We start from the raw sequence: 12332 nt of genomic DNA, 5'->3' as shown, positions 1-12332 counted from the left end.
TAATCCAGGTAAAGGAAATGGTACAATGCAAAATTGTGCAAAGGCCTACCAAATTATGATTGGTGCCTGCTCTTTGATCAGGAGACATGGAACTAGGAAGACCCCCAAGTTCTGTCCCAGATCTGCCTGGGGTAGTATAACCCCATCCAGAGTTAATGATAAGCAACAGGTGTGATTTGTTTGAAGCATTTAATCTATTGCTATCATTTGATGTATATATTTTATCATAATTTATTTTATCACAGCTACTTGGACACAGTTTAATGCACACTGAATTGTTTTACTTTCATACAAACTAAGGACAATTTTCCAGCTTCCCTTTTTAATGATTTAAATCATGTAAATTAAATATATACTTACTTTAAGTTTGGAAAGCAGTTTAAGTTTTCAATTTTCTTTATTTGATTCTAAAAATGAAAATAGTGCAAGTCTCAGCACGTTAATAAATGCAGGAAAGGCATTTGGAAAGATTAATTTACTGTATATGAATATGTGTGTGGATTTTGAAAAGGAGTCTTTCTCCTAACTATTAGGTCTCTGTGGAGTCCTTAAGATCCCTGGGTAGTACTGTTTTATCTATAAAATCACCAGGGCTGTCATCCCAAACACCTGAAAAACAAGAAAGTTGGACACGTAGATCTATTTGTGGACATCTCTGAAGCCTATTTTCCTGATGCATTTTACTGCTGTAACCTTGTAAAACATTATAAGAAATACTATTAAGAATGGCAGATTATCTTTATTTTGGAAAGACCAAATCCAATATGCATCCAAGAAAAATATTTTGTCCTTCATATTGGATTTAGTATTTGCTTTAAAAGTAATAAAATTAGCACCAAACCAAATTCTAATTCATCCTATCAAGATATCTAGATTCCTTATTTATGAATTCTGCTAAATATTATTTTTTGTGTACATCTTCAGTAGTCTAACAACAACGAAAATAGGCAAGATACCAAGCACATAAATCATGTTAAAACAGTGATCTGTCACTACTTCCAGGACTTGTGTGTGTGTGTGTGTGTGTGTGTATACACTTTCAGACCCTGAAATCTTGAAATCTGAAATATTTTTTAAAACAGGCTTCTCTAATCCAGTGCTCCAATTATGATGGACAGTTGCTATCATTCCCAACCAATGTAAGCTATGTCACTTTTTTCAAAGGGAGTTGGGATGCAGCTAGTGGTACATACCAACAGCGAAGATTCATGCTTCAGATGCCAAGAAAGAAAGAAAGAAAGAAAGAAAGAAAGAAAGAAAGAAAGAAAGAAAGAAAGAAGATTGCCTTTCAAAGATAGCGCTGCATTCAGTAGCAAAGAATGTGGCAGAGTGTGTTACCTGTTGTAAATAGAGGCTGTGGACATGTTTTAATTCTGGCAGGTTGTCAATGCAGCTAATTCTCTCCCTATCTAGCCGTAGGACCTGTAGAGAAGTCAAGGCTTCAGATCTGGAATTGGAGAGATGTTTTCCAGTCACAAACATTATACCTCTTCTCCTTTCCACCTTTCTCATGCCTGCCAAAAGTATTACCAGAACCTGAAAGTTTCGTATTAATTTAAATAGTAGCTGGAATACTCACATTGTCTCTGGATCCTCTTTCTCCACTGGTACTGGTATGTTCCTCTGGACAATAAGAGATTTTGTCAAGCATACCCCTTCAGTGGGGGGTTGTAAATTAGCTGAAAACAAATAAACAAAGGATTCTAGTTTATCTAGATTTAAATCAGTATATCAGCTAAAACAACTGAAATGATAAAAGCAAACCTTGTTATTGTAAAGGTTCATCAGGAAGAAAAAAAACCTCTCAAAGAAAATAAAAGATAATATATTTCCAGAATATATCAAGAAGGAAGAAGAAGATTCTTAATTTTATATAGAATATTGTTTCCTGGCTACAGTTCTACTTATAGATTGTATTATATAGTTTATTTGCCAAAATGTTGTTATTCTTACTGCTGGAAAAAACTACCTGAGACATGATTACTTTTAATAAGAGTTAATCATAGTTAAAGTAAACCCATTGAAATGAATGGGATAAATTAACTGTGATTAGTGTAAGTCCCACTGATTTCAATCAGCCCATGTTAAGAGAATAAATCTTATAGGAAGTATATAATGCAGGGGTCTCAAACTCACAGGTTGCGGGCTGGATGCATCTCATGCTGGCCCTACCCGGTTTAGCGAAGGGGGGGGAAGTCCTAATACGTCATATGATACTGCCGCAATGATGCGAGTTTAACACCCCTGATATAATGGATGAGTAATTTTATCTACCAAACAACAACAAAATGATTTTCAAAAGTCAATATGTAGTCCTCAACTTACAGCAGCTCATTTTGTGACTGTTTGAAGTTGCACTAAAAAAATGGTCATGTGATAAAAATTCAGATGCATGGTGAGTCTTATTTATGACCGTTGCAGTATCGTGTTATCCCCCTTTGCGACTGACAAGCAAAAGCAAGGGGGGAGCCAGATACACTTTGAATTGTATTGCTAACTTAACAACTGCAGGGATTCACTTAACAACTGTGGCAAGAAAGGTCATAAAATGGGAAAGCGGTCAATTAACAATTGTCTCACTTAGCAATAGAAAGTTTGATTTAATGAATGTGGATTTAATGAATGTGGATATTTAATTTGTGTGTAGCCTTGATTTTGTTTCTTAGTGGCAAACAGAAAGGGGCCTAGAACTCATATGACTGCATATGACTTGCATAATGAAGTTTGCATAATTTCCTAATCAAAACCCGGTGTCTACTCATTAAAAATGTTGAAAGATTTGAAGCTTTTTTTTTTTCTTACTTTGAATCAAATGTGAACTATTCAGATTTCTGACTGGTGAATGAAGTTTTCAGCCATACATATACTGTTCAATGAAAATATGGAAATATGGTTATTATTGTTATTTTTGTTGCACCCACCCAAAGCTTGAGCTAAACAGTCTTATAAATCCAAACAGACAGAATCTAAATTAAACAATCCCTTTTATTCTTGAATCTTAGCAAGACCCCTCTCAGTAAAATCTCAGGCTATTAGCTACATATGATTTTTGTGCCCTTTCATGAAGTCTGTTGTGTAGTAAGATCACAATGTGATTATAAAGCATTATTGTTCAGAGATTTAGTATTTTAGGGACATTAACTATTCCTTAGCTCTCCACTTTCCTGCCATACTGGACAGATCAACAATTGTTATTTCTATTACAATACAATATGCTAGCAACTACTCAAGATTTTGGATCTTTCACACATCATACCACATATTACAGAGAAGACAGACTTCTGTGTGTCTTCTTGGTTTTTTTCTCTTGCATTCAGGCATTAGCAAAGGACTTCCCTTCTTGTAAGAATTTCTTCTCTATGATTTGTTCCTTATTCAGAACAAAGCACCAGACTTCGTAATTCAATGTTAAAATGTTTATTTAATGCACAAGTTAGGAACCTTCAGTACCATGCTGGGAGTGCAACACACTTTTTACAGTCAGGTATAAATACAGTTATTATAAAGGGCAGTACTTCATTTCAGAAAACTGACCTTTAGATTTATTTAATTATTTTCTTGGTTTGGTCTTGAATTTTCCTTTGAAAAACAAAGTTATACACAATTTTTTTTTGTCCTTGAGATTTAGAAAATAATTTGTTCCTTTTTAAGTTTATTTTCCCCAAGAAACTATAGTCACTATAAATATAAACAATTAGTTTGCACATGCCTAATTCTAAAATTCTCAATTTTTATTTTCTTAATAAGACATAGCCTGATTTTTCACTTTCTAATTGGCACACCTTATCTCCTTTGCTTCTCATTCCATTCTTCCCTAACAGTGACCCTACAATGATGAAACATTAACTTTTATTTATTTTACTATTTTATTGAATTGTTGCAGCTCAGAGTCATTTTCTGTGAGATGGGCGGCCAAGTGAACTGGATTACTAAATAAACAAACTTTCTAAAATGGTGATACAGTAGTTCAGTTCTCTTAAGAATTACTTTTCATTACCTTGAACTTTTTAAGATACTTTCGAAGTGGAGGCCTTACCTCCTGCCATGACTGATGAATCTTCCTGATGCCCCAAAATGAATATCTGTCTCTTAGAAAAGAGACCGGGAAGCTACAGTTTCAGAATCTTCATGGAAACGGCCCACAGCTAGTAAAGGGAGGGGGCAAGAATTACCATAACAATCCCTTGCATTTACTTAGCAGCCGAAGAATGCAGCCATAGCAGCATTCAAAAGTCTTTGTGGGGTCCCCCCCCCCCCCCAAAAAAAAAAAAAACACTAGTCAGGGAGATTCAATTGCTTATAGCAGCAACTTGGAAGGAGAATTTGTAAGGATTCCTTATGGGTGTTCACTCTAGTGCTGTGACCTTGGCAACATCTATGGCAGTATTTCTCAACGGCAGTCACTTTAAGAAGTATGGACTTCAGCTCCCAGAATTCCTCAACCACTCATGCTGTGGCTGAGGTACTCTGGGAGTTGAAGTTCACACATCTTAAAGTGGCTGAGGTTAAAAAATACCGATCTAGGATGAAATGGGCTTATCTCATCTTTTTTTTTTTTAATACAAACGTTGTGGTACCTCTGCCTCTTTCTACGGGTGCCACTAGCAACCCCTAGGGGTTACCATATCTGCGGAAAGCAAAGAAGTCTTTCTGTATCTCTTTCCAGTCATCAAGTCCTCGGAGAGAGAAAGAGGGGGAAACTTGAGGAAGGGTTGATCACGAGACGACTTCTCGAGCCTTCGTTGCCAGGAGATGACAAGTTTTTTTTTCTTTTATGGCTGAGAGAAAAGGGATCCTTCCCCTTTAAATCCCCACTCCCGTGATGCTCTATTCTGGCATCCACGTTTTTTGGAAATGGCTGCTGTTGGCGGTTGGGGTATAAGGATATGTAAAACCGGTAAGGGAAAATGAAAAATAGAAGGGCTTTTCTGCCTCCGGAAATTATTATCCATATTATGGCTTGTAAATCACTTTATCTGCTATGCTCGTCTTCTGTGTCAACAAGAGAGCACTACAGCTCTCCCGGTTGAAATTCAGCCTGAATCATTCTTTCTTTGCCGATCTTTCGCCCACGTCGCAAAAATCCTAACTTTTCGTAAATTTTGGGCTGACACAGTTTCAGATTATTCAGCTATTCATACCTCGGTAAAGCAGGGGAAATGGGGTAACGAGGAGCTTTTGACACTGGCTCGTCTCCTGTAATTGATGGGAGTATTGGTGTTGAGTCTTTTGGGGGACAAAATCGCTTCCCCCCCGCCAGCAGATTTTAATATTGTGAAATACTTAAATAATTATGTAGATAATATTGTGTATAATGCTGTATGGTGCACTAGTTATGGGTAAAGTATCCAAAATAAAGTTTTTTAATTGTAAAAAGTACGTTGAGCTTCCTTTTATGATAGTTAATACCTAAGGTAAACAATTGTTAAAGAGTTTTGCTCCTTTCAATAAATTATCCATTGATTTATAGATTCCACACTTTTAATATTTTATCTATATACAAACAATGATTAGTATGCTCTCCCACCCAAACATAAAACAACTACTTCTCCAATAATTTCTTAATAATTATAAAAAGCATGCAAGTAGTTTTTATTTAATTGTCCTACTGAAAATGAAATTTGTGGGAGTTTCAATGGATGGATGGAGGCATTCAAAGCAATTTCTTTGGTATTAGTTGGTTTTTAAAAAGTTTTGTTTTATTGCCACATAGAACTTTATAAATATTTCTTATATTCTCTTTTCCTATTTACCTTCTAAGCTAAACAGTTTAAATTGTATAAATACATTGTATGAATATTTGTTTTAGATTTAAGAGACTTTCTCTCATTTTTATGCCTTTTATGTACAGTAGTACTCAATGTACAACACTTTGTTTAGTAAACTGTTCAAAGTTACAACGGCACTAAAAAAGTGACTTATGAATACTTTTGACGCTTATGACCTTTGCAGCATCCCCATAGTCACGTGATCTAAATTCAAACACTTGTCAACTGACTCATATTTATGACTGTTGCAGTGTCCCAGGGCCACCTGACCACCTTTTGTGACCTGACAAACGAAGTCAAAGGGGAAACCAGATTCACTTAACAATTGTATTATTAATTTAACAATTACGTGTTTCATTTAAAAACTGGCAAGAAAGGTTGTAAATTGGATAAAATTCACTTAACATATGTTTTGTTTAACAGCAGAAATTTTGGGCACAATTGTGCTCCTAAGTTGAGAATACCTGTATTTGTTTTCCAAGACAATTATATACTTTAAAAAGGAAGTACAAGTGATATATCTAAAATCATGATGGATTTATTTAATAATGGTATGATGCTTGTTATTCTTTGTATAAATAATTCCTGAAAGTTTTCTTTATTGAGGATACTTCAGGATGACAGAAACCAAATTTGGATTTATCTTTTAGATGGATTTCATAGGCAAATTCTAACCAGTACTATTAATCAGTCTAAAATTTAGTACCCTTGATACTCATTACTAAGCCTAAATATCTTAAGAAGGCTTCAGTGTGAGGAGTTATGATTATCAAGAATATTCTTGATGGCTTTATGATTAAAAAATATTCATCATTTATATAAATTGATCTGTACATTTCTGGACTCTTCATTTTCTGTAATACTAGGATCCTTTGATTCTTCCTTATGAAGTTGTTGCCTTGGAAATGGTGGTCATATAAGAGCCCACTTGTCTACATTTGCAATTTGTACTGTAATCTAATTCTCCTGTTGCTCTATTGGTCTAGACTGGCTGCCCACCTTGCAGCTTATCCGTCATGGCTCCAAATCTGTCACACGTCACTGGAAACCGATGCATATTATGAGACAAAAGCTGATGGCAGTGACTGAGTACATCCCACCAAAACCTCTGACTTCAGAGACCTGTATGAAACCCCATGTCATTCTTCCTAAAGAAGTAATAACATTCTACTATTTTGGGATGGTTGGAATGATATAAATACTCATTTTGATTAAAATTCTTGAAAAGCTTTTTATATTTTGCCCTTCATAGTTCTGCCAATTGTGAAAGGGTTCATATAATTTCTGTTCTGTAATAGATAGCCACATTATTCTAATAATGACTTAAGTATTTGATGCTATGCTCCCTCCTGACCTTTGGGAGGTAGTTAATTTGTGCTGCTCTTCAACTGTAAAGCCAAAAATAACTTCCCTTCACATCCTTGGTTATGCTCCACTAAAATCAGAATCTAGCTGTGGCTATTCTACTCAGTTGTCTGAATTTAAATACTTTCCTCATAACTGTTGGCTTTCTTGGTGTTTATTCAATTTGTTTTATGGAATTTTTCATTTATATAAAATTGGATACATGGCTTTATCGTTTAAGATATAAGCAGAATTGTGGATCAGAGATGAATAATAGAAATAACCCTATAATGCTGATAGTTGGCATTCAGATAATTTATTGAAACTAACTTGCACTGATGACTCATCAAAAATAACCAATTTTTGAACAATTATAAAGTTATACAATTGCCTTGACAAACAGCTAAATTATACTAGTATTGTAAAGCAGAATTCAGTAAACTGAATATCTCAATTTTACTTCTATTTTGATTATGGAAGAAAGACTGAATTTGTTTTGCTCAAAAACAAAAGCATTTATATATCATATTACCATCCAGATAGAAATTCTTCTTTCCTTTGTGATGGAATGACAGATGAATCCTTGCTGATTTGAGCCGCTTGATTTGTATTTGTTTGGTTTAATCTTACGTGATTACACAAAGTGTGTATTTTCCCACCTCCATAATAGTGGGAGAATGTTCTTGGATATGTTATTTAATTTTCAGATAGCAATAATTCTAATGGAACTTGTTTAAATCAAGCTTCGAGGCCTTGCTAAGTTTGGACAGAGTTTGAAATAGCATACACTTAAGTAGATTGATAAGTTCATTTAATTAATATCACAGAAAGAAAAAGCTAATTAAGTAAAACATAAATATTATAATTTGCTTCTGAAGAAGTATGAATGGTTGTTATAATTAGAAAAACATTTTATTTTATTTTTATTGGTATCCTGCTTTTATTTTTATTGGTATCCTGCTTTTATTATTTTTACAAAGAACTGAAGGCAGCCATTCAACACAAATTCCTCCTCTAATTTTCTCCACAACAACAACTCTGTGAGATGAATTGGGCTGAGAGAGAATAACCATTTTACCTTGGTGAATAAATCAGAATTTGTTTCTGAAATCCACTGATATTTTGTAGTTATGAATATAATCTAGAGTTTTTATTGTCTGTATTTTCAAGATTGCAAATCCATTTTTCTCTCATGCAGGAGACTGGCTATGAAAGACTATTATTGCGTCAAGTGAAACAAATATTTCTTGAGAATAAAATGATTGTTGTGTGCCAATACAATTATATTCCTGGAAATGATATGGTATTATTCAGGCATCGGCTGCGAAAATACGATGTCCATGTTAAATTTTTTCCCAATAAGGTACAGTTTTCTGTATTAATAGACTTCCAGAAATACAGTGTTGTAATCATGCTGTATGTTAAAAGTTTTTTTTCTTCTGCTCTCTTTAATATTTTGCTTTCCCAAAAGGATCAGCCAATGAATTCTAATTTTTAAAGAAGTTTTATAGAAAAAAATGTCCCAAGGGAACTTATCCTGTTCTTTGCCAAATACATTGTCAATGACTTATCAGATGATAATTTAACTGATAAATAGCACAGATTATATGGTTGTATAATTTTATCTCTTAACTCTTGTTGCTTTGTTATTCTTGGTGCCTCCTTCATCTTGACTAAGTTTTTCTTTCTCTTGAAGTTAGTATGAGTTTATTGGTAGCATTGTAAGAGGTCCTATTTGCCATTTAAAAGTTCACATGAAAGGCAGAAGGATTATAGTTTCAGCATATTTTACTTTGTGAATGAAAAGTAGAGTTTTGTTATAGCTTCGTGATACCATTATAAAATTCTATGTGGTGGTGTTTGATCCAGCACAGATTTGCTAGAGTGGAATAGAGAGAGGCTTTGCTTGTTTCTTCTTTGTTCCTTCAAGCATCTCCCAATCTCCCCCACAAACTAGGATACTTTAATATAACAGGAAAACCTATTTGGGGATCTCTAGGAGAAATATGATCCCTTCCTTGTTCTGCTGTAACCTCTGTAATTATGATACTTTTCAATGTAAGGCCAACTCTAATATCCTTTTCTCCACTTTTCCAGATCATGATTCCCTTTCTTTTGGAATCGAAATACAAGAATCTCCTCCCTCTTTTTGTGGAACGCAACCTTCTACTTGTCAGTATGGAAACAAAGGCTCGAGAAACACTTCAAATCCTGAAGCGTGTGCCACAGATTAATATGTTAGGTAAGGGATGAGTTCTGCAGAGATAATGGATGCTTCATTTTTTTTACTGAGAGGTCTTAAAACTTCTTTTTGATTAACAAAAAGATTAGCAATCAATAGTGGGGTAGGTAGGATAAGCACCATTCTAGACATTTCTCATATTTGTGGAATTTAACTCTCAGAGTTTTCACCAATGTTTGCAATGTAGGTGTCTGGAAGTATCCAAGGTGGAGAAAGTTCCTATGATCGAGTTAGATAATTAACTGGAAAAGAAGCTGTGAAAGAGGCAGATTAGTTAAGTCGAAGTACCTGGAAGAGGCATGATTTACAACTTATTTTATAGCTGTAGGACAGGGTTTTTTAAAAAAAAAATTAGGTGGTGAAAGCTGCTTATTAAAAAAAATCATTAGAACTCCTGATTTGGAAGGATGGGGGTTGTTGAGAAACCCTACCTTTTCTTGTGCATCTTAATGACTAAGGGGAAAATAAGTTGTCCACAAGGGACTAAGCCTCTTCCCCTCTCCCCTTAGTTTCAAAGAGAAAGTTGAATGCAAGAGACCAAGGCAGAGGTGGTATTCAGCAGGTTCTGACAAGTAGCAGAAATTTTGAGTAATTTGGAGAACTGGCAAATACCAGCCCTGACTGGAGATTTTGCAGTATCCTTCCCCTGCCATGCCCACCAAGCCACGCCCACAGAACCAGTAGTAAAAAAATTTGAATCCCACCACTGGACCAAGGCTGAAATTTTTTTCTTTGTTCTCTGTAATTTCCACAAGGAATTAGGGGGAAAATATTCATTCCTTACTTACAGAGTTCCCCCCTGTAGAACTAAGGTTCCAATGGAACTTTTCAAGTATTTCTATTTGAAAACTAATAGAATGCCTTTTTACTACTGAGTACGTGGATTTATATAGTGCTATGCAGTGGAAAAATAATTGCATATTTTAGGCAAATGTGATTGTGTGACCATTATTTATTTAATATGTTACTAGACTATTTTTTAGGTAAAACTTTTGGTGTGTTCTGTTGTCTTCTGGTCACATTCAGTCACCACCTTAGTCTGTCTGTCTATAATTCTGCATCTCCATTTGGAAATAAAATGTTAAATTTAAATTCTACAATTTGTAAAGCAAACAGACTTCTGTGATCTCTTGTGTCATCCTTTCAGAGATACTTCCTTACCAGATTTTTCAATTTCTTCAACCCTGACAGTTTGCCATGAGAAGTTGTGGGTGCTTCATCACTTAAGGTTTTTAAGAAGAGACTGGACACTTGTCTGACATAGTACAGGGTCTCCTGTTTGAGCAGGGAGTTGGACTAGAAGACCTGTAAGGTCCTTTCCAGCTCTATTTTGATTGATTGATTGATTGATTGATTGATTGATTGATTGATTGATTGATTGATTGATTGACAGAGCTGCTAATGTACTGCCTTCACTGGAAAAGTTGAGACACATTCTGCATCTGCCTTGAAGATAGCCCATGTTGAATTTTATGGTACAGTGAAACCAGGGATGGGATTCAAATTTTTTAACAACCGGTTCTGTGGATGTGGCTTGGTAGTCATGTGACTGGCTGGGTGTGGCCAACTCAACATCACTCACATCGAGGCCCGCCTGGCCTCTCATGACTGTGGAGATGCTGCAACAGTTGTAAGTGTGAAAAACAGTCATAAGTCACTTTTTTCAGTGCCCTTGTAACTTTGAATGGTCACTCCACACGAGCAAAGTACCAGCAAAGGAGGAAAAAAAACTCCAGAGAAGTTCCTGAGATAGGAAGTCCAGTCCTGCCAAGAATGTAATAAGGGTTAATGGAGAGGCAGTTTCTGTAAGCAATACCAGAATGTTTCCTTCCTGCCTTCCTTACAGGATTAGGCCAGTAATTTCTTCTAACAACCGGTTCTCCAACCTGCTTGGAATGTTAACCGGTTCTAGCGAATAGGTGCGAACCTGTAGAATCCCACCCCTGACTGAAACATCAGCAGAGGAAATGTTTTACGATATTTTATATTTTGTCATAAATAGTTTTATAACGCTTACCTGAAAAATGTCTTATAAAATTTGAATTCCACGGGAGTCATGGATCCTGGATTTTGGACATTTTTGTAAGTTAGACCATTTAAAGTACCTTGGTTCAAAACATTTTGCCCTGTAGTGTTCTGTTTTGCCCAGTTAACGGTTACATGAAAGAGAATTTTAGTAATATATAGATATCTATCCTAACTAGAATGTTTTTGTTTCATTTTTTTTCAGGAGCTTGCATCGATAATGTCATCCTAAGCAAACAAGGCTTTGTAAATTATGCTAAGCTGCCATCTATAGTAACTGCCCAGGGAGAAACTGCAGGTGTATTCTCACTCATGACATCTCACACTAGCAGACTTCTGCAGCGTGGTTCTGTTCATCTCAGTTCGTTGCTGGACCAATATGTTCAACAGGAAAATGAAAAAGTTGAAGGAAAAGCAGATAGGAACATCAGCTAAACTGCGAGCAATTTAATTCTTCAGTGTAAAATTGTCATTTTTTTTGTTGCATGCCATGGGTTAGTGGGAGGGGTTAATTAGTATGATTGACCACGTGGAGAAAAATGCTGCAGAACAAGACTATAAACAAGGAATCTTATTAACTATTTGCTTATTTAATACTACATGTTTATAAAATTTTATTGTATGTGGAGGACCATAGGTGTTATTTAAATCACATATGTTCAGGTGCGGTACATAGTTTAAATATGAATACAATTTTATTAATTTGCATAATTTCTGGTTTAGGTTGGGCAAGAAACAATCTTTAATAGGAACTTATGTATTTATTTTAGACTGTTTATATATCATAACTTATCAAAATAGATTGGTTGATAAAGTTAAGTTTTAAGAACTTGGATTAACAACAAAATAAAAATGAACTTCCAAGAGATCCAAAATGAAACCATATTGAAACCATGTAAAAAACAACAAACTATTTACTCTGGCACCAAACAGCATATACCATATTTGCCAGC

At 35.1% G+C, this 12332-nt stretch overlaps 2 protein-coding genes across 9 annotated transcripts in view; one reads left to right on the top strand and one right to left on the bottom strand.

Annotated features, from left to right (window-relative positions):
- Positions 1–4792, bottom strand: part of LRRC46 (leucine rich repeat containing 46) — a 9207-nt gene extending 4415 nt beyond the window's left edge. The window contains exons 1-6 of one of the 8 annotated variants that reach the window (XM_087946182.1): positions 4623–4681; positions 4037–4145; positions 2803–2866; positions 1580–1679; positions 1339–1422; positions 361–407 (exon numbers count right to left, since the gene is read on the bottom strand). In XM_087946182.1, the coding sequence (XP_087802308.1) occupies positions 361–407; positions 1339–1422; positions 1580–1651 (203 nt within the window). In that variant the 5' untranslated portion in view covers positions 1652–1679; positions 2803–2866; positions 4037–4145; positions 4623–4681. Of the gene's footprint in view, positions 1–360; positions 408–1338; positions 1448–1579; positions 1680–2802; positions 2867–3997; positions 4399–4577 lie in introns of those variants that run through there. The other 7 variants (XM_026669790.2, XM_026669791.2, XM_087946184.1 and 4 more) reach the window with 7 other exon arrangements.
- MRPL10 (mitochondrial ribosomal protein L10) lies at positions 4768–12332 on the top strand. Its single transcript, XM_026669793.2, has 5 exons — positions 4768–4897; positions 6755–6924; positions 8311–8475; positions 9210–9354; positions 11585–12332. Exons 1-5 carry the CDS (start codon positions 4855–4857, stop codon positions 11812–11814), a joined length of 753 nt encoding a protein of 250 aa, XP_026525578.2. The 5' UTR covers positions 4768–4854; the 3' UTR covers positions 11815–12332.

The sequence above is a fragment of the Notechis scutatus genome, chromosome Z (genome assembly GCF_049901735.1).
Source record: "Notechis scutatus isolate UNSWTSFEM ecotype Mainland chromosome Z, rNotScu1.2, whole genome shotgun sequence".
In the NCBI taxonomy this organism is placed as follows: domain Eukaryota; kingdom Metazoa; phylum Chordata; class Lepidosauria; order Squamata; family Elapidae; genus Notechis; species Notechis scutatus.
This window is presented reverse-complemented; position numbering and strand designations above follow the sequence as displayed.